This window comes from Myotis yumanensis, unplaced genomic scaffold (genome assembly GCF_028538775.1).
Source record: "Myotis yumanensis isolate MYYU_CA2020_CCGP unplaced genomic scaffold, mMyoYum1.0.hap1 SCAF_15, whole genome shotgun sequence".
NCBI classification, from domain to species: Eukaryota; Metazoa; Chordata; class Mammalia; order Chiroptera; family Vespertilionidae; genus Myotis; species Myotis yumanensis.
This window is the reverse complement of record NW_027223766.1, coordinates 38,388,528-38,412,023: the sequence shown is the minus strand read 5'-3', so window position 1 is coordinate 38,412,023 and position 23,496 is coordinate 38,388,528. Positions and strand designations below refer to the sequence as shown.

At 38.1% G+C, this 23,496-nt stretch overlaps 1 protein-coding gene across 1 annotated transcript in view; it reads left to right on the top strand.

The window, feature by feature from the left end:
- Nucleotides 1-23,496, top strand: part of OXR1 (oxidation resistance 1) — a 318,551-nt gene that overhangs the window by 44,470 nt on the left and 250,585 nt on the right. Inside the window, exon 2 of the mRNA XM_070392152.1 lies at nt 13,696-13,871. Within this exon, the coding sequence (XP_070248253.1) occupies nt 13,849-13,871 (23 nt within the window). The 5' untranslated portion in view covers nt 13,696-13,848. The remainder of the gene's footprint in view (nt 1-13,695; nt 13,872-23,496) is intronic.

Genomic DNA, 23,496 nt, shown 5'->3' with positions numbered 1-23,496 from the left:
TTTTCACTTTCTTTATAGTGTCCTTTGGCGTGCAAAAGTTTTTAATTTTGAAGAATTCCAATTTATCTATGTTGCTTTGATTGCTTGTGTTTGAGATATCATGTCTATAAAAAACAATGCTGGCTAATACCTTTCTTGAAAAGTACCTAACTTTCCTGTTTCCTTTCATGTCCTACCCTGAACACACAGGTATACCCTGCACTTTGGTCATTCCTATTCTTAACCATTTAAACATGCCATACTCAGCTCTGTAGCCTTGGCATATGTTTTAGCCGTCATTCAAAGTGCCTTAAAACTGACTTTACCTACTTTAGGAAGTTTGCCAATACCCGCCTGCCCTTGTCCTTATTCAGTGACTTTGTATCCTCCATGTCCCTCTTCTAATCCTCAGGCATACAACAATGATACAGTATTTTCACTGTCCATTGACATCTCTGTCACCCACATGGCACCTTAGGCTCCCTTTCTGAGTTGTGGATTTCCTGAACCGAACAGTGTTATATAGTAGATGCTCAAAAATATCTGAATGGATGCCTACAATGATAGTATTCATCCTGCCGTCTTGGTCATCCAGAATTAAAGGCTCTCTTCCTCAGACTGTTTTCCCTGGGAGGACATGAAACCAGGACCCTTCCTTCTATTCCCCCTCTCACAGCCCATCATACTTGCTTAGTTATAATCATGCAGTTCACTCTTCACAGAAGTAAAACCAGAGAAAAGAATTTGAGCTAAATCATTCCTGGATTATTTGGTTTCTAATCTGATTAAACACCAATTCTCTGGATGAAGAATTAGATCTAGGGAGGGAATCTTTGATTTTCTTCTAAAAGAGTGAGTTTTACCCAGATAACACAGACTCACAAGATATAAATACAAACGTTGACTGTACCAATCTTATTTTTCTTAGCCCCATTGGGAAGTAGGGAGAGAAGAGGAAGACTGGCCCAGGAGCAGATGAAAGGATCAAAGTCTCTCCAGACAGGGCACCGTGCCTGCTGACAGTGTAGAGGAGGAGTAAACATTGTCTCCATCCCCGGGACTCCCAAGGATACTGGGGCTTCCTGTGTGTGCTGTAGGGAACAGGGGCGGTTTTACTGAACGCAATTCCACTGGCGGAGTCAGAGCCTGGGTGTGCTCCGTCAGATGCCCTGGATGATGGCTTTATAAGTTACTTCCTTGGAGGAAAGGAACTGATTCTAGTCATTAAGGGGTTGGGTTTCCCAGGCATAACTAACCGATCGATCCTTTGTAATATATTGCTACCTCACTTTCAAATTTCAAGTGTAGACTTGTGCCTACGTTCAAACTAATGCACTGGAATCAAATTGTGTCCGTCAGCTCTAACTCATTTAGGGCACAGTGTTTTGAACTCCCACCCCCAAAGTCTCATTGCTGACTGGCATTTGGAGAGGAACAATGGCAAGCCCAGTACACCGACTCCAGCTCTCTCTCTGAAAGTATTTTATTTTCGGTGAATTCCCATTGCCATTCTTAGGAGACGAATACCATATTGGAGAATTTTGGGCACTGTTGCAGGTTGTCAAAACTTCCAGTTGCTTCATATAATAAACAATGGACCAGAATAGCTCCTTAATAACCTGCAAATGTTTATCTAAACCAATGGCTTATGCTTGATGGAATGAGTCACCGAGCTTAATTTAAATGTTGTTAGACAAATGTCTATAACATGATAATAGGATATTATAAACCCTTCATAAGTAAAACTATATTGGCATTTTATAAATATGTTTAAGTTTAACATCAAGCAGATATGCTTAGTCAATTTGCTAATTGGGAAATATCTCTGAGTTGTAAAGCATGACTTAAAATATTTAGTTTTGTAATTAAGCATGGAAGTACAAAGATAATTCATGAATAATTCATGAATATTCTAGTTGTTTCCAGATGAGATTTAATTGAGTGTGTGTGTATGTGTGTGTGAATCCTCACCCAAGGATATTTTTCCATTGATTTTTAGAGAGAGTGGAAGGGAGGGGGAGAGACAGAGAGAGAGACAAACACATCACTTGGTTGCCTCACACAAATGCCCCAACCAGGGCTGGGGATTGAGCCTGCAACGGAGGTCCGTGTACTTGACTGGAATTGAACTTGAGACCCTTCAGTCTGTAGACTGACACTCTATCCACTGAGCCAAAGTGGCCAGGGCTTTAATTGAGCCTTTAAAGGCCCAAATATTTCTATCATGTGGCATACCTAGTGAAAAGAAACAATTTGAAAGAAGTTATTATGAGAAAATAATTTTATAGGCTAGACATGTTCTGCGCATAATGTGGCATTATTGACTAAAATGAGAAAACTGACAGAGTTTATGTAAAATATGACACTAGCATAAACTGAGAAATATAGAGTAAAGGAAGAAAACTCAGTAAGTGAAGAAAAGTTAAGAGTTATTTTAAGTTCTTTGATGTATATTTTAACTGCATATGTCAACATTTATAGAAATTGGTTTATCATAAAAATCAGATAATTTTCATTCAGCTCATGTGGTTCAGTGGTTGAGTGTTGACCCATGAACCAGGAGGTTCAGTTCTAATCAGGGCACATGCCTGGGTTTCAGGCTCAATCCCCAGTAGGGGGCGTGCAGGAGGCAGCCAATCAATGATTCTCTCTCATTTTTGATGTTTCTCTCTCTCTCTCTCTCTCTCTCTCTCTCTCTCTCTCTCTCTCTCTCCTCTCTCGCCTTCTCCCTTCCTCTATGAAATCAATAAAAACATATTGGAAGGGAGAAGGCGAGAGAGATAGAAACATCAATAATGAGAGAGAATTATTGATCAGCTGCCTCTTGCATGCCCCACAACCAGGCATGTGCCCTGACTGGGAATGGAACTGGGACTTCCTGGATCATAAATTGGTGCTCCACCACTGAGCCACACCTGCTGGGCTATCAGAAGCATTTTTATTTCAGTATTTAAAACTATTCATAAGAAACACATAAAATTGCAATAGCTGAGTCAGAAACTAATAGTTAATTTGGCTTTATACATATTTAGAACAAATTATGAATTCAGTGGGAAATAGGGTTTTTTCTGTAAGTTATTTCTGAAATGATTTATAAGTATAATTCATGAACTGTCATTATATATTCTAAACCATCCATGCTTTATAGCATTCTATTCTCTAAAACATGCGTTGTGATTCTTCAAATGTATACCCAAATATACTATTTGGAAAGGAAATATGTACTTGCCTGATATCAGATTGCTCTCTTCCGTCACTCCTCCCCTTTTAATTTATTGTCTGATTTTGATCTGATTCCTAAGCAGATAGGTTTTTGAACATCCTCTGTCCTCTCACGTGCTCTCATCCATATTGTACCTCAATGCACAACAGTGCTTTTGTTGTTCTTTTCTCTTAGTTAAAGCTGTTTCTTTTCTTTAAGGGAGATTCACATTTTGGATTTAATGTTTCTCTTTAAAAATGGACTTAAGATTTTCTGTTTCTTCATTGGGATATTCATTTGAAACCTTGCTAGTAGGGAGTTACTTCCTCATTGTACATGTTCAGCTAAAGGCATTGACAAATTTAACAAAAGCTCAGATAAAACAGGTAACCAATAATATTCTGGAGCGTAGCACATACTGCTACTTAGATCTACATATATAATGAATCATACTGGCCTTTTTGCTGTACCTAGAACACACCAAGTTCATTTCTGTCTCAGAGATTTTGTGCATTATTCTCTTCTTCCTTCTGTAAAAATATATACTTTTTTCTCTGCTAAATGTAATATATGGTGAATCATAAATTCATCAGTAAAACTCTGAAGAAGGTACTACTGATTTCTTCATTTTAGAGGTAATACATCTGAGGGAGAGATCTTAGCTTTTGAATGATACATAGTGCTTGGGAGAAAATCTGAAATAAAATAAGCACTTAATAAATATATATATACTCCTTTTCTTTTCCCAGGATCAGTTTACAAAATACAATTTTCTGAGCTGATGGAGAACTTTTATATAGGCCTACAACCAAAACACTTTTCAGTAGGCAAGCCTTAAACCATCATTCAGAATGTTTTCACTGTTTTCACTGAGTCCTTTTAATCATGCTCTGAATTCTCATACTGCAGCAATCAGCATCAACTGGTAGGTTGTGGTCACTGCAGCTGTTAGTGAGGGAGAAGAAAGAAACACTTCTGATTTAAATGGATTGTAATAATGATCTGCCCCCAAGTCACCAGGAAGCACTTAAATTACCTTTATTTTATTCCATTTAAGAAAGCAAAGGTATGTGAAATAATATATTTTAGAAATTTTCCCTAAACTGTTGAATCTCCTAGTGTTATTTTTGATAAAACTTTTAAAAATCCGTGAACATCCATAAATAATTTAGGAAGGAAATGAAATTATGTATTTCCCTCCAAAATATCACATCCTTTAAAATTTTTTTTAAAAATCTTTATTGTTGAGAGTATTACAGATGTCCCCTTTTTTCCCTCCATTGCCCCCCTCTGCCCAGTTCCCGCCCCACCCCAGGCCTTCACCACCCTATTGTCTGTCCATAGGTAATGCACATATGCATAGAAGATCTTTGGTTAATCTCTTTCCGCCTCCCCTCCCCGCTTCCCTCTGAGATTTGTCAGTCTGTTCCATGTGTCCATGCCTCTGATTCTATTTTATTTATCAATTTATTTTGTTTATTCAATTTCTTGTTCATTTATTTTGATTTTTAGATTCAATTGTTGATAGATATGTATTTATTGCCATTTTATTGTTTATATTTTTTCTCCCTCCTCCTCCTTCTCTTAAAGAATATCCTACAACATTTCATGTAACACTGGTTTGGTGGTGATGAACTTCTTTAGCTTTTTCTTATCTAATATTACATCCTTTAATAGGCCTTCCCTGACCACTGCATCTAAAAAGGGTCCTCATCACCTATGGCCCCTTACCTTGCTTTATTTTTCTTCTTAGCATTTATCATTTCTTATTATATACCCCTTTATTATTTTGTTGTTGTCTTTTTCCTCCACTAGGATATAAACCACATGAGGACAGCAGTTTTCCCCCCACCCCTTTTTTGTTGCTGTATTTCTAGTACATAGAACAATGCCTTCCATATGATAGTCACTTAAATATGTCAAGTTAATCAATAAATGAATGAATTCATAAAGAATATAAAATAACCAAGGAACATAGCAATGAGCAATGGCTTACATGTACACTACCTACTGCAATTTTAGGAATTTCCAACTTTTTCTGTTAAAGCCTTGGTTTGATTCAACATTTGCTTATGTTTGCAAAATGTTTGTAGCAAATCTTATGTAATCTCAAGTGGACAGAGAGAGTAGAGTCTGAGAGAACACTATGGGCATCAGTAGTTAAATACTGACCGGTTGACCGGTGATGAGAATGTTGGAGTAGAAATCAGAATGCAAAAGTGGGTGGTGAAACAGGGAAGGCAATGGATGTACCGTAAGATTTTCATGGATGGTGTCAGTGAAGGGAAGAAGTGAGAGAAAGGAATAGCGTGAAGTCATAGTTGTGGCAAGAAAAGATTCTATAGAATCAGGGACACAGAGAAGAACCGGGAAGAGGCAGCGATGAGGATGTAGGCAACAGAGCAGCTTATGATTGCATTATAGGTCAGGAAAACGATGAGATCAGAGCACAAGAGCATAGATGGAAAAGGTATCTTTGTAGTTCATCTAAGTTCATAAGATGAAATTTTTCTGGTGACTATAAAAATATCTGGTACAATTATTAGGAAGAAAAGAGTCCCAAACTCTGTTAAGGTGATCTTTGTTTAGTGTGATAATTCATTTAAGAATTATTCTAAGGTCCCTATTGCTTTATTTCTTTGGCTGTGGTAAATTCTTCCTGTAATTTGAACATGTGGGATATTTCTAAAGTGGGTACTTATGATAATTACAAACATAGCCACATGTCTGTGATAAATGGCTTCAGACCAATTATTGATATGCTCAATTGAATACTAATATCTCCCATGACATGGCTTTAATACAAGTAAAATGACAGCTGCAGAGCAGTGGAAGGACACATAGAGCTTTGCATTAGCTTGTCTCCAAGATTACTATCTGTGCTGATCTGGAGTTTTGAAGTGTGGGCTTTCTCAACCTTCTGCAAAGATTATGTTTCCAGGCCAGGTATCAGTAAGGTCTAAAACAACTAGGAAGGTACTTGTTCCATATGGTCTATAATATATCCCTGCTGACCTCAGTCACTAAATTATTCCAGGGAGACACATGTTTGTTTCCTGGTAGAACTCTTGTGTGATGATGGCCTGAGTAGCTGGAATATCAGGAGTGTTTAACCCCACTTTGCATATTCAAACAAAAAGATGTTACTTTACATAGTTTACTACAAAATCATATTCTGAATAAGATTGAGAAGCATAACAGAATTTAAAGTGGGATGACTTTAAAGTTTCCATAATCAATATCCCAAGATTAATATATGAGTTTCAAATAAGTATCAATAATTAGTTTAAAAATAATGATATATTAAGTCTGGAGCCTACAAAGAAATACTGCTTTTAGTTCTGCATTCTGTAGAATTTTACATTTCCTGATTTCAAACTTTTATCCCCCCCCCCCCCCCCCCCCCCCCCCTCCGCATACATGCGTTGAATGCCTTCTCGGTCCTACACACTGTGGTAGGCCTTGGGTTTCCTTGATTATGTTGAGATTAGCTGTCTGTCTTTAAGGAGCTTACACTCTGGAGGGAAATGCAGACCAGTCAAAGAACTAAACCACTGTTTCTAAAAATTGTCATGGATTAAGAACAAGGTGTTATGAGAAAACATAGGGGGCTTCAGGTAACAAGGATTAGGAACATTTGGAAGAAACGCTATGTTGAAGTGTAATGGGTTAAGGTAGCCAAGCAGAGCCAGAAGGGAAAGGTGTACATGGAACCACTCAATGGCCCTGTTAGGGTCGCCGAAAGAGGAATGCATGAGGCCAAAAGTGGTAAGGGATTATAAATTTATTAGGTCATCTGGAGACCAGATGGGCTGAACCCCATAATGGTGCCAGCACCCAGGGATGGGGAACCAGAGGTTTTAAAGGACTGTAGGCCGGCTCTTTCAGTGGGGAACTCTCTGGGCGGGTCCAGGTCATGGGAAAGTCTGGAGGGGAAAGATAATGGTCTTAGCAAGTGGAATATGGTCCTAGCAAGTGGAATGTGGTCTAAGTGAAAGGGAATGTTGGTTATGAAGTGGTCTAAAGGTCAGTTCTCAGGGGAGGGAGCGTTGATTCAATTATTTGATCAGATCTAGGAGGTCTATAAGCTAGAAAGACACAGATGCATTTGGAAAAATGAAGATTAGTCCAGCTGAAATATAGTATTTAGGGGGTTGAGGGAGGGTGGGGCCGCCTCAGTGAGAGAGGAAGGTAGAAGGAAAACAAGTGTCAGATCACCTTGAATCTTGTAAATAATCTTAAGGAATTAGGGCTTTACTGTGAGTGCAAAATAGAGCAATGTGCTTAATTTTCCTGAGATTAGAAGTTACCAAGAAGCATGGCTGGAAATCATGTTTGTCTGATGTCACCATCCCTGCCTCTACTGCTCTTATGTAGAAACCACTGCATTCCATGGAGACCACTCAGTGTGTCGTGTGCAGCAGAGGAATGTTTTGGATGAAAGTTAAACTAGAAAGGGCAACTAGTTATGAGATCCTTGTTATTATCCAAGCAAAAGAAGGCAGTGGGCAGAGGCAGTGGGAATGGATAAAGTGGACATATTCCAAAGATACCTCAGAGCAGAATCAACCAGGCTTAGTGATTAATTGCATGTGTGAACAAATATTTCTGGCTTGGAAAACGATTACACTGTAGGAAGAGTATTTGTAAAATTCACCTGATTTATTAGAACTCCAGGAAGCAGTAATATCAGAATGATTAAGCTTCTACATTGCTGGTAGAAATGTAAGTTGGTACAACTTCTATGGAAGGCAATTTACCAGTATCTTTCAGAATTAAAAATGTGCATAGATTTGACCCAGAAATTTTACTTCCAGGTATTTATCCACAAATATATATCTACATTGTATCATATGTACAAGGATATACACTGCAGCATTGCACGTAACTGCATAATATCAGATGCAAATGAAATCTTCATTATCGAAGGGGATAATGAATTAGCATAAATCCATTCAGTGAAATGCTTTACCACCATCAAGGTAAAGAGGCATCTCTATATGTATACTGTTAGGGAAATACTGTATATAGACATACGATTATGTATGTATATGAAAAAGAAAGTTGCAGGAGAAAATGTGTATAATACACTACAATTATTGTGGAAACCAAGTAGATAGATAGGTAGATAGATAGATAGATAGATGATAGATAGATTCAGAGTTTGATATACTAGGAGATAGAAACCATGGAATATCTCTTTAAGAATAAAGGTACTGCTCTAGGGGACTTGGCTTAGTGGCTAGGCATCGGCTCAAGGACTGAAGGGTCCTGAGGTGATTCTGGTCAAGGGTACCTACATTGATTGCAGGCTCAATCTCCGGCCCCAGTCAGGCATATAAGGGAAGCAACCAAGCCATGTGTCTGTCTCACATCAATGTTTCTCTCCTTCCCTTCCACTTTCTCTAAAAATCAATGGAAAAATATCCTCGGGTGAGGATTAGCAACCAAAAGAGAATAAAGATACTGGTAATGGTAGTAGTTGCCTCAGTGAAAGGGAACTGACTGGATGGCTGGGGAAAGAGGACAGAGAAGGGACAGGTAGTTATCCTTCATTGCACGTCCTTTCTATTTTGTTTGTCTGCATACATTTCTCATGCTAAAAAGTAACGAAAAGTAATGTGAATTATAAAATTCAAGGCAGCACCCACTCTTTTAAAATCTTATCTCTAGAGAACAATATACAAGATAAAGAGAAAAGGAAAACTCTTAGTTCAGTTTCCTTGTTTATTTAAGGATTTATCTATATATGTAATCAGAGTTTTCACAAGAAAAAAATACATTTCCCCATGATTGACTGCTCTTGGAGGTCTTGAAATTCATAATAAAAAGAGAAAAATATAATAATAAAAAGTTAATGTTCAAACAGTTATTTTTCGGTCATTCCAGTGAGTTTGCTGTTAAGGTATTGCATTTTGTCCATTAGTTTATTTTTGCCTGGAGAGTACTGGGCACTTATCCAGATGCCTTGCAATTGGAGCATAAGACCTTTGCAAACTTGCAGTTTATTTAAGTAAGTAAAAATAACATACACGAAGAATTATGTACACATTTTAATTGCTAAATTGGATGTAGGAGAGTGGAGGTCTAAGAAACCTGAAACTCTGAGGCAAGAGTTCATAGAATCTGTGGGTCTTGTATTGTTCTTTGAAGATTTGGATACGTGCAGTTAGAGAGGATAGAAAATATCAGGCATCCAAGAGGAATCAGAACCTGCCTGAAGATCCCAAAGATGTTTTCCTTGGAAAAGTTACATTCGTAAGCAATGAATCATTTGAATATCATTAAAAAAATAATAGGCCCACTACCACAGCCTTTAAAAACATCACATCAGGAAAATGTAAACACAATAGGCTTTTTTGGTGTGTTATTCAATTCATTAGACTTTATTGATTGCCTCATGGGTGTATATCATTAAAGAAATAAATCAGATAATTATAAAATACAAATAAAATTAAAAGATGACATAAAGAATGTCATAGTGATTATTATAATCATTATGAATGGTCACTATGACTTTTTTCAAGTATTTTATTCTTGCAAACATCTAGGTTTAAAATCAGAAAAATTCAATTACCTAATATTGAATTTTACAAGTAATCCACAGCTTATCAAAATCCAAGTTAGTAGTTATTGCAAGTAAGAGACAGTGAGAAAAGATCACACTTTTTACCAATATTGCCAGCATCTTAGGAAATGTTCCTGAACTTTAAGGACCAAAAGCAATACCCTCTCAAAGGAAAATTAAGTGGTTTGGAGTTCAACAAGCAAGGAGTACTTAATTCAAGACTATTGCAATAGGAGAGAGAGACAGAGTTCAACTCACTGTAACAGGATGCGGGAGAGTGTTTTAGGCAGCTGGGGCAAGCTTGTACAAAAGTACTCGCTGAGCCCAGCAGGCATGGCTCAGTGGTTGAGCATCCACCTATGAACCAGGAGGTCATGGTTCACTTACCTGTCAGGGCACATGCCCGGGTTTTGGTTTCAGGCAAGATCCCCAGGAGGGGGCATGCAGGAGGCATCCAATCCATGATTCTCTCTCATCATGGATGTTTCTATCTGTCGCTCCCTCTCCCTTCCTCTCCGAAATCAATAAAAATATATTTTAAAAAAGAAAAGTGCTAGAGGATGTTAAGGGGAGGTAGGTCACTGTGATTATTCCTACTGCCTTTGCTAATTAGCACCTGGGGAAGTGAGGCTCCAGCTCTCCCACAGAGACTTGGCAATGCAGCACTGTCTCCTTTGATGGTTGCGTTTCAAAGGCATGGTGCCCAGGCCCTTGAGCAAGTCATTCCTGGGCTGTAAAACTGGCAACAGGCTGGAAGAAGATTTATATCTCAAAGGGGCAGAGAAAGACTTGACAGTTGCAAGTTTTCTAAAGTGAATGCTGTAAGAAAAGGGAGGCCAGGGGCTCAGTGTGGGGCAGAAGTCCAGCCCGTGTAAAGTTTAGTCAGGCCGAGGGGCATGATAAGAGGCTGCTGTGGTCCACTCTTCTCTCATATTAACATTGACACTATTTGACCATTTTGACCGACAAACACAACAGTGTTATATGGCTTGAGCTAAGATTCTGGGATCAAATATCTTTGCATAGTCTTCCTACATTCTGCCGAGGCACACAAATCTGGAATTATGGTGTTTAATTATACTCTTTCTCACTCTAAAATGGACTTGCTGGTGGTTTTTTAAATGTACTTACATAAATATAATATGCATATGTGTGCATATGTTTCTAGGCATGTATTTACAAAAAAAATATAGGTTAAAATTAAAGTTAGCAAAAAGGAGAGGTTAGCATCAAAAGCAGACCTCAGAGGCCTTGATTAGTTCTTTTTTTTTTTTATTTTTTTTTATTTTTCGCTTAAAGTATTACAAAGGGTATTACATAAGTGTCCTTTTTTTTCCCCCCCGCCCTTGACAAACCCCTACCCTCCCTTACCCCCCAGTGTCTTATGTCCATTAGTTATGTTTATATGCATGCATACAAGTCCTTCAGTTGATCTCTTACTCCCCTCCCTCCTGCCCCCCAGCTCTCTCTGGCCTTCCCACTGCAGTTTGACAATCAGTTTGAGGCAGCTCTGCCTCTGTATCTATTATTGTTCAAAAGTTTGTAATGGTCTTTATTATCCATGAATAAGTGAGATCATGTGGTATTTTTCCTTCATTGACTGGTTTGTTTCACTTAGCATAATGCTCTCCAGTTCCATCCATGATGTTGCAAATGGTAGGAGTTCCTTCTTTTTAACAGCAGCATAGTATTCCATCGTGTAGATGTACCACAGTTTTCTAATCCATTCATCTACTGATGGGCACTTAGGCTGTTTCCAGATCTTAGCTATGGTGAATTGTGCTGCTATGAACATCTGGTTACATATATCCTTTCTGATAGGTGTTTCTGGTTTCTTGGGATATAGTCCTAGTAGTGGGATCACAGGGTCAAATGGGAGTTCCATTTCCAATTTTTTGAGGAACCTCCATACTGCCTTCCATAGTGGCTGCACCAGTCTGCATTCCCACCAGCAGTGCACAAGTGTTCCTTTTTCTCCACATCCTCTCCAGCACTTGTCGTTTGTTGATTTGTTGATGATGGCCATTCTGACAGGTGTGAGATGGTACCTCATTGTTGTTTTGATTTGCATCTCTCGGATGATTAGTGACTTTGAGCATGTTTTCATATGCCTCTTGGCTTTCTGAATGTCCTCTTTTGAAAGGTGTCTATTTAGATCCTTTGCCCATTTTTTGATTGGATTGTTTATCTTCTTTTTGTTAAGTTGTATGAGTTCCCTATAAATTTTGGAGATTAAGCCCTTATCAGATATGACGTTGGCAAATATGTTTTCCCACGAGGTGGGTTTTCTTGTTGTTTTGTTGATGGTTTCTTTTGCTGTGCAGAAGCTTTTTATTTTGATGTAGTCCCATTTGTTCAGTTTCTCTTTAGTTTCAACTGCCCTAGGAGCTGTATCAGTGAAGAAATTGTTTTGGCATAAGTCTGAGATTTTGTTGCCTTTGTATTCTTCTAGAATTTTTATGGTTTCCTGTCGTACATTTAAGTCCTTTATCCATTTTGAGTTTATTCTTGTGTATGGTGTAAGTTGGTGGTCTAGTTTCATTTTCTTGCATATATCTGTCCAATTTTCCCAACACCATTTATTGAAGAGACTATCTTGGCTCCATTGTATGTTCATGCCTCCTTTGTCAAAAATTAATTGAGCATATTGGTTCGGGCTAATTTCTGGACTCTCTATTCTATTCCACTGGTCTATATGTCTGTTCTTGTGCCAGTACCAGGCAGTTTTGAGAACAGTGGCTTTGTAATACAGTTTGATATCTGGCATTGAGATCCCACCTACTTTGTTCTTTCTCAGGATCGCTGCAGCTATTCGGGGTCTTTTTTTATTCCAGATGAATTTTTGGAGAGTTCGTTCTAGATCTTTGAAAAAAGCCATTGGTATTTTAATGGGAAGTGCGTTGAATTTATAGATTGCTTTGGGTAGTATGGACATTTTAATGATGTTGATTCTACCAATCCAAGAACATGGTATGTTCTTCCATCTCTTTATGTCTTCCTCTATCTCTTTTTTCAACGTCCTGTAGTTTTCTGAGTAGAGGTCTTTAACCTCTTTAGTTAAGTTTATTCCTAGGTATCTTAATTTTTTTGGTGCGATGGTAAATGGGATTGTTTTTCTAATCTCTCTTTCTGAAAGTTCACTATTGGTGTATAGAAATGCCTCAGATTTCTTGGGGTTAATTTTGTAGCCTTGATTAGTTCTTAAAGAAATGTTACAGATTTGCTTCAGAGCTTTCCCATACATTAATGCAAAGAAAGCAGCATAAATTGCAATAATGCCCCACACCCCCAGAATTAAGGCAAACCAGAAATTTAGGATAATGATTTTCCTGGTGTTGAAATCTGACATACAGTATATATATTTTGCGTGCTCATAAGGACAGTATTTTTGTGTTGGCAAATACTCTGCTAAACCTAATAACTGGCCCAGCCAACATGACTCAGTGGTTGAGCATCAACCTATGAACCAGGAGGTCATGGTTTGATTTCCGGTCAGGGCACATGCCTGAGTTGTGGTTCGATCCCCAGTGGGGGCCATGCAGGAGGCAGCCAATCCATGATTTTCTCTCTCATCATTGATGTTTCTATCTCTCTCTCCCTCTCCGTTCCCCTCTGAAATCAATAAAAAATATATTCACACACACACACACACACACACACACACACATTCTGTTCTTTCCTTGAATGAACAAGGAATTCTCTACTTCAGGGAATAACATGTTAATAACCTTTCCTTTGGTTTTGAAAGGAAAGCATTGAGCTCATTATAGGGTTGGTTTCGTTTTATCCTTGGTTTTTTTTACATACCTGGTACTTTAAAGAAAATGATCACATTTCCTTTTGTGTGTCTTATAACATGACAACACTATTCACTGGATGAGATAAATCTGTGAACGGTCATACAGGCCAGGTACTATACATATCACTTTCCACCTTTTCTTTATAGGTCTTCTCAACTGTGCGCGACTGAGTGCTTTGTGCATCATTCCAGTGGCAGGACAGCGCTAAAATTCCCAGTGATCTTGTCTACCTGGCCTACTCTCCCTATTCTGAAATCAAGAGAAGACTGCTCCACAAGACTCCTCCCGGCACTGCTGCAATGTCTGTATCTAATTTATCATGGTACGTAAATCTCTTTCTAATGTAATTATATAAAGGCATACGTGAATATATCATGGAGCGATATTCTGTAAGTTGTACTGTAAGAACTGGAGCAGGGAGAGAACTTGAAAAGTCTCATTGTCCTGTGTTAGGCTGTGGAAAGCAACCTAGAATTAAAAAGTTGACAGTTTCAGCACTCTGGTATCGGGGACTTTGGGAAAGGGTCAAGCCTACAAATGATTTTCAGTGACATCCAGTGCCTTTCTTTTCAGCACAGCCAGGGGAAAGAGGAGCTGGAATTAAATAGCCTTTCAGTGTGCCTATCTGTGGTTATACCGTCACCTACAGGACTAACAAGCCATAAGGGTGGTTCGAGGGGTGGGGTAGATATTGTCTCATCAGTACTTTTCTTCAGAATTCCTGTTTCAACAGCTCTACCCAAATTCAACTGAATAGAACTCAAGTATGGAAGAGAAAATTTTTTTATAAATTTCTATCTTTAAAGAACTAGCATTCTGAATAATCTTTTATTTACAGTTTATGTATAAAAGCTGTTCATGATTTTAAAAGTTAAGAATGAAGACACTTTTCTAGCCAGTAATCAACTTTCAATGGCAATGAAGAACGATACTAGCAGGGATGAGTTTGAAACATTTTGTTGAACTTTGGGTTTTTTAAAAATATGTAAAAAGCTGAACAAGTGAAATGTAAATTGACAGTATTCAATATGTGAAGGAAAAAACCCCAAGTAATTGTCTCTGTTTTTGTAAGTGCCCATCTCATCCTTGTCTTCAGCTTGTGTTGGAAATAGAGATAGCATCAAATTAAAAAGTACTTTCTGCAGCTTAGCTCCATATATGTACTTTCTGCAGCTTAGCTCCATATATTTATTTTTAGTTAAGTATGCAATTTCTTTAGGGAAAAGGGTAGAATTATTTGCTTAGGGTTTCTGAAGGACCTAATTTTTATGGACTCCTTCTTGGATCCCTATTGAGTGCTAAGGATCTCAGTTTGTTTACCGACAGCAGATATTAAACTGCTGACTTATATAAAAACAAAAAATATATAAAGAAGATAATACCTATTCTGTAAAAATAAAGGAAAAAATAGTATTTAAATTGTGACTTATTACTGCAAAATATGTTTTTATATTATTATTAAAGTAAAAACTAAACAATTTCCAGAGGACTTACAAACTCCTTTGAACCCTTGGGATATATTAAGGACACATTTATTTAAAGGCATTATACCGCTGGCAAATAGGTGTGCAAGGTGAATTCTCAAAAAGCAGGTTGCAAGCCAAAAAGAAAAAGAGAGAGAGGAGGGAGGGGAGGGGAAAGGGAAGGAGGAGGAGGAGGAGGAGGAGGAGGAGGAGGAGGAGGAGGAGGAGGAGGAGAAGGGGAAGGAGGAGGAGGGGGAGGAGGGAGGGAGGAGGGGTGAAGAGATGACAAAGAAGAAGGAGAGGGAGAGGGAGATTAAAACACAGCTATGAAGGTTGTATCTCACCACCGGGTATGGTTGATTTATTTCACTTACATGCAGTTGAGAAATTGCTAACCTTCTTTTTTTCACATTAACCTTTGTAATTCTTCTATATTTCTGAACATTTTAAATCTATATTTAGGAAAACATCATCCTATAAACATTTGAATAGACGTGAGTAGTCACTCATCAATTCTTTCTGGGAATGCCTGATGAAGCTATGTCATTTTGTGAAAGTATTATAGTCTAGGGTCTGGCTCTCTGTTTTGAAATCCAGAAACTCAGGTATAAAAATACTGACATGGCAAAAGAAGTGGGTTGACAGATGATTAATTTAAAATAAGATATGTACGTTGAAAGTGCACAGGATGTTTCATTTGGCCTGGCCAGCACAGTCTGTAACTGTCGGGAATCTAAGTGGGAAGTTTGGCTGAGGTCGCAGTATCATAGCAAGGAAAGGTACCTGCTTTCAATGTTCAAAGGAAGCAGGACAGAATGCAGCTGGCAGGCCTTGTCTGTCAGTAAGGATGTATGTGCCAGACACCTCCATCTGCTTCTCAAGGCGGCTGCTTTGTGGCCTGGGGTTACAGTAACACCGTGTTTGTCTGTCATTCTTCTGAATTCCACTTCTGCCGGACTCTCCTGGGCTTGGCTTTCTTGTTAACATCAGCTCTGAGTTTATAGTCAAAACCGAATTTACTCTGCGAACAGTTTGGTCTGCCTACCATGACGTGGCACGTACCTGATCATGTCTGTGTACTGATTTTGAAGTTTAACTGTCAGGTCTAATGGGGGGACTGATGCCTAACTGTGGTTCCCATACCAACCTAGGAATTTAGAAAATATAGGTTAAGATACTTACATTTATGTTTACGGTTATCAGGTAATACACCCAGCTTTTAAATACCCAGTAGAAGCAAGTTATCTTTTTACATAGTGAAATATACTTTCTTGCTCCAGTAGTTATGTGTCTGGCCTGTGAAAGAAACATAAAGTAATTTGGCCCTTTCACGGAAATCTCAAAAAGAAAAACAATTTCGGAAACTTTCAGGTTTCTAGGAACCTGCAGTGTGGATCCGCTAAGGAGAGTGGTGGGAACTGACTCGAGGAGTCACCTGGTGACACAGCACAGACGTCTGCCTCTTCCTGCCCGTAGGTAATTGCCAGGCAGACAGTGATGGAGCTGATGCTGGGAGATAGAGAGAGGGATGCTAAGGATCAGCTGCAGACACCCGGGCACAGGGGACAGGTTCCAGGCTCTGCTCCCAGGGAGAGGACGGTTGCTGGCAGCCGAGATAATTAACAGGAGACACGAAGAGGCACAAGAGTTGAAAAAGGCTCCAGTATCTGTAGCGTGAAGAGGGAGATGGTGATGCCAGGGGCTCCTGGAAGACTGTTCAGTGCTTCTTCCCCTGATAATCATCCTCAATCCCTCCTTGTAAAACTATTTTATAAGATATATGACTTATATATACTATATATCTTATAAAATATATGTATATGCATATATCACATATATAGAACATTTAAAAACATACATTAAGCTAAGTAAATATTATCGAGTGAACATGCACATGGCATTTACCATGTACCAGGCACTTGTTTAGACATTAGCTGACATTAACTCACATGCTTATTAGGAATGTAGTGTAAGGAGTTGCATCTCCACAAATGGAAAAGTTAAGCACTGCAAGCTAAGTAATTGGCCCAGTGTGACACAGCCATTGAGTAGTGGAGTCAGCAAATGAATACAGGCTGCTAGTTGGCACTCCTAACCACTACACTGCCTATGTCAAACCAAAACAGTCCTAACCACTACACTACCCAGGTAAAAACTCCAATGGCCCTAACCGCTCCCCGTGTCAAAACAAAAACAGTCCACATGAAAGCCATATCCTGGCTATGTGCCTGTGGCTTCAAGGCAAGAGCCTGGTTTCCATTTCCAACTGGAAGATTTCCCTTGATGTCCTCCAATGTAGAAATCCTGGAAGGAAGTGTCTGGACCTGGGAACACGACCAGGCACTGGAATAGTATTGAAGGTGGGGTGTGGGGGTAAGGGAGGAGCCCCCTAATTTCCTAAGGGGGGGTAAGGAAACTGTTGTTATCAGGAACTTAGTTGAACTTCCAAAATCGCATAAAGTGTCAGCTACAAAATGTAAATCTTCGTTCCACTCATTATGCTCCAGGCTAGAAAGTGTCAGGTTTCCATCATGATGCAAAAGAAGCACAACAGAAAGCTATCAGCCCTGGACCATAATTCCCCTGAAATGGTCTTCAATTGACCATCTCATAGAGACCCTCCACAAACAAATCACATCCTGTCTGCTCTCCCAGACCCGACCGCACCCTCAGCTTCCATTATTTTAGTGGACTGTACATATGTTAACCAGACTTTGGAGCGGCTCAACTGATTTTGCCAAATGACATCTTTTGATCCAAAATTGGTTTTCATTGTGATGCCTGCAAACACGTTAGCTTTTGACCCACAGTATCTGGGAGACAGTATGTTACCTGGCAGAGGTGGAGGTAATTCAACTAGAGCCAGGGATGGGAGAAAGAAGACACTGGATGAAAGTAAGAAGCCAAGGAGCAAGTAGTACTCTATTGAGCATCCTTCATGTGCCACGCCCTGAGCTGAACACCGGATGCAGAGTCCATGAAAAGTAGCAGCTACTCTCTTGGGAACCCATATGTTAGCCAGGAAGTCCAAGTAATCAAACGACTGATTTAATGTGATAAGTAATCTAAAAAGGTATGTTCTAGGTGTTTTCAGGGAACAAAATGGGCATTTGTTTATCCAGCTTGGGGAGAAATGGCTTATTTTTCACAAACACAAATATATATCTTGCGTTTAGTTATAAAAATAAAGAAATGTGCTGATTACAAAGAGTCAGATGCTACAGAAAATTATAAAGCAGAAATAAAATATAAGCTAAATCATACCATTGATAGAAAAACAGTTATGCTTAGGTATTTCTTTCTACATATATGCACATATTTTTGCAAAACTAGACTCAAACCACACATGATTTTTTAAATTGATTTTTAGAGAGATAGGAAGAGAGAGGGATAGAGAGATAGAAACATCAAGGAGAGAGAAAGATTATCAATCAGCTGCCTCCTGCACACCCCTCTATGGGGATCTAGCCCACAACCTGGGCATGTCCCCTAATTGGGAATCGAATTGGTGACCTCTTCATTCATGGGTCGATGCTCAACCACTGAGCACACTGGCTGGGCCACACATGATATTTTGACATCTTCTGTTTTCACTGAACAGTGTCTGTGGCCTTCTCTGTATTTCATGGGTATAGGGCGACATCATCACCTGTAAAGGCTGGGCGGCCTTGGGTGGCAGGGGCATTATTTACTTGACCCGTCTAGATTGGGCCCGCATGTATTTTTTTTAATTTTACTTTTTGCAATGATAAATGCCTCTTTAGTGAGAAAACTTATTTAAATATTGTTGGGTCACATGGTGCTGTGCCATTTAGGGGTCATGGCAAGGCCCTATCCCAGTGGTTCTCAACCTGTGGGTCACAAACAATGAAAATACATCCTGCATATCAGATATTTACATTATGATTCATAACAGTAGTAAAATTACAGTTATGAAGTAGCAACGAAAATAATTTTATGGTTGGGGGTCACCACAAAATGAGGAACTGTATTAAAGGGTCGCGGCATTAGGAAGGTTGAGAACCACTGCTTGCAGCTCCCTAGTTTGCAGACATTGAGGCTGTGGGGAAAATTTGTATTTCTGAGAAAGTGTCTCCTCAATTCATCACCTTTTTTATCTTATGAAAGGCCCATCATGTATGTTAATGCTTTCACCAAATTTAGTCCTTCATAAAGATTGAAAACAGCTGATAATTCTCAATGAAATAATGTACTTATAGTTGACTAATAGAATTTTACATTTGTCAACAAAATATTCCAAGCACTCAGAGGGTAGAAATATAACAAAGTATGAATTGTGAAGTTATTGTTATATTGACTAAATTTAGAAGTAGTGAATGGTCTTTAATAAATATGCTTATAGTATAAAATGTTATTATGAATGTTGGCAAATTTAGTGATACTCTACTAGGAGATGAGAACTAATTGGAATTATCTTCTTCATCTAAAAGTAAGAGTGTGTTAGAATCCTAGAATTGAGAAAGATGCAAATTTAGAAGTGTAGCTACTTTGCTTTGTCAAATTATACATATAATATATAATATTTTTATCTAAGTTCTTCAATGAATAAATGAAGAAGTGAATTATTCCTTATCATTCGTTGGCACCTGGACTTATTTGAAAAAAATCTGGAGGGAGAGAGGCAGCCTATTTACTCTAAGGAGGGGATAAAATCAATATTTTTCTTTAAAGTTGCCTTATCCACTGTTCTGCAAACTACTGGCCCTGTTTACACTGTAAACAGGCAGGTTCTAGGGGACAGGATTTTCAGTAGCAGAGGAAGTAGAGACTTGAATTATCTCTATTTTTGAGGGATCAGATCCCATAGAGCAGGAAAATGTGGATAAAGTGGAGATTGCAAGGAAAGGTTTACCCTGAGTTTTACAGTAAGAGGTAAGTCAGAATTGTTAATAGACTTTTATTAGAGAAGAGAGAAAAAAGGGAACGACTAGATGTAAGTATAAAGCTAATGTTTCTAATTGAAATAAAGACGAGACTTCCAAAGTGATAGGAAAAGCTTAGTTGGCAATGTATTCTATTTCTCAGCATGGTAAGTGCAAGCTGAATGAAGGACTAACATATCTAGGTACTGGGAAGAGAGACTGGGTTTGTGCTTAAAATTTAATCCTTATGTAAGTGGTGCTGTTCAGCTGGTGAAGGATAGATCCAGAGCTTAGAAGAAGAGTAAGTTGATTTTAAAGAACAAGTAAGGAACAAATAACATAGGAGAGGCAGCGAGGAGAGAATAATATAGCCAAAATGAAAACTCAAGAGAAATAAAAATGTGTCCCCAAAATAACATAACACTTTAAGTTATAGTGTGATGGTTTGGAAGCAAGTGAAGTTACTGAATTCTGAAAAGTTCCAATATGTATTTCTATTCATATTATGCCTTTTCAAATAGAAATCACATCATTATTCATGTAATTAATACTATTTTGATTTGGGCTAGACACTTTAAGTAAACACATTATGATTGTAGAGTTCCCTGACCATTTTGTCTTTGTGCTCTATGCCTTTAAAAATAGCTTTTTAAAAATTAAACATTTATAGGAAACTTCTTGGATGTTTTTCTCTATATAGTTACCTCAAATTACTTCTCCTTGAATAAATACATAATTACTAAAACAGAACAATTTACTTTTGTTCTTAAACACTAGTACCATCTAAACATGAATCACATTTTGAAGAAAATTGTTTGGTAACTTTTGGTCCGCTTAGAGAAGTTTGCTTGCTTGTGAAATTAATGAATCTGAGGTTGCAGGTTCAGTTCCCACAGGGACCAATTAGTTTCACTGTCTTTCGTAGCAAAAGCCTATACCTATGACCTTGACCGGGCCTTCTTCCCAACCCCACCATTGATCTCAAGTCATTAGAAACAGTTGAATGGTGATTACCAATTCACAGTCAGTATTGGGGAAAAATATAAACAAGTGTTTTCAGGGATTCATAATGGGTCACATGTATCATCTTCCTTTTGAATATCATCTAGGACTATAAATATGTTTTGAAATATGTCTTTTTATCATTTTCAGAGGAATCCTAATTTGCTCTCTTGTGAAAGAATTACAGTGAATTGCCGAAACCGGTTTGGCTCAGTGGATAGAGCGTCGGCCTGCGGACTGAAGGGTCCCGGGTTCGATTCCGGTCAAGGGCATGTACCTGGGTTGCGGACACATCCCCAGTGGGAGATGTGCAGGAGGCAGCTGATCGATGTTTCTCTCTCATCGATGTTGTTTCTAACTCTCTATCTCTCTCCCTTCCTCTCTGTAAAAAATCAATAAAATATATTTTTAAAAAAAGAATTACAGTGAATGATCACAGCAATATTTCCTTATTGTAGAAGCTTTAACATAAAGCTGGGCTGTCCATTCCCACCTTAGGCTAGTGTTACTAGACACCAGCCCTTTTTGAACTTAACCATTAAGATAAACGCCAGTGAATGGTCTATGAAAATATCTTAGTTATTTAAATAATTATGTAGGCCAAGGTATGTAATTTCCAAAATTAAGTTGACTATAAAATTTTAAATATATTTTTCCAATGGCACATAACTTGTTCAATGATTGTGTTATCTTAATATATATCCCCCATCATATTTTTGTGTTTGTTTATTGGATTTTGTTTGTATTTTTTAAATGTATTTTTATTTATTTCAGTGAGGAAGGGAGAGAGAGAGAGAGAAACATCAATGATGAGAGAGAATCATTGATTGGCTGTCTTCTGCACGGCCCACACTGGGGACTGAGCCCACAACCGGGGCATGTTCCCTGACAGGGAATTAAACCTTGACATACTGGTTTATGGGTCGATGCTCTACCACTGAGCCATGCCAACTGGGCATTGTTTGTATATTTTTTTACTTGTTTTTAAGATTGTGAAGAGAGTTCACCTTGATTTTAAAGCTATTCCAGTTTAATTGAGATAACAAAAACAAAAAAAACACACATACTTTTTAACTCTATTAGATGCTCAATGAAAGAGATTCATTCATTTATACTTGGTTTTACATTCCTTTTTAAAGAATAGGTTCATAGGTTCATTGTTATGAGTTTCAGAGTAATTTAAAAATAATCCCTGAACAGTTAGAGAGATGAATTAGTATAGTTTAATTCAGGGGTCCTCAAACTTTTTAAACAGGGGGCCAGTTCACTGTCCCTCAGACCGTTGGAGGACTGGACTATAGTTTAAAAAAAAACTATGAACAAATTCCTATGCACACTGCACATATCTTATTTTGAAGTAAAAAAACAAAACGGGAACAAATACAATATTTGTATTTGCATGTGGCCCACGGGCCGTAGTTTGAGGACCCCTGGTTTAATTGCATATAGGCTGTCACTACACTTTCATATAAATGAGGAGATATTTTCTTACATTTATATTCACCCATCTCTTCATTCAACAAATTTTTTGAGTGCCTACCATGTGCAATTTTCAATGCTGTGGGTAGAATGATGAATGAAACACAAGTTCCTGCTCTCATTAAGCTTACAATCTAGTGCTGGGGACAGATATAAACAGATAAGCAAATATGTTTTATAATATTAGATAGTGATATGTATTTTGGAGAATAATTGAGCAGAGTGAAAAGAATGATCGTCAGGAAAAGCCTGTTGGACAAGGTGGTATTTAAGCAGAGAGCGAAATGAGCTTTACAAGTTGGAGGAGGAATCCATTTCAGGCAGAGAATAGGAAGGACAAATTCCCTGAGGCTGAACTGTACCCATCTGAGGAACCATCAAGAAAACCAGTTCAGTGGAAATAGCCAGTAGGGGCAGGGAGTGGGGGGAGGGAGTCCCAGGAACTGAGCTTGGGGAGGTATCAGGGACCATGTAGGTCAGGAGAAAGACTGGGTTATGTTTCAAATGTGATGGGAAACTTTGTCCTCACTTATTACGTTATAGACAAAGTTTACATAAAATTCAAATTTAGCAAAGTTCAGTGAGTATTGAGAGCAGTCTTGATCTAATTTCTATTTCAAAAGGACGTCTCACTGACCTTCAAATTTTATGAAAAAAATTTATATTATATTCTTAATATAAACACTCAGAGATGTAATTAATAAGATCTAATAATGAAAGAAAAAAGAGGTTAATGAAAAACATTTTTCACAAATATAGCTTGTATCTCATTATCAATCATTTTAAGAGTCCACAAATCTCATATCTATGAATACATAAGGACATAATAGAAGAGATATTTCATCTATAGAAATATTTCATCTTGAATCAAGGAGTGATTTTGTAAATTGTGAAAACTGAGAATAGGTTATCAAATATCCAACTTAAGTTTCACATTTATTTTGAAATCTCTTCCCTCACACCATAAACTTTAAGGTTATTTTCAATGTATAAGCACAAAGGTGCATTAAGCAATGAAGTGTCTATTCTATATTGGTTATTTAATGTATGAGAAACCAAATGTAATATAACATCCATCCAAATACTAACATGTTTTGGAGAGAATATTGGTGTACAAAGA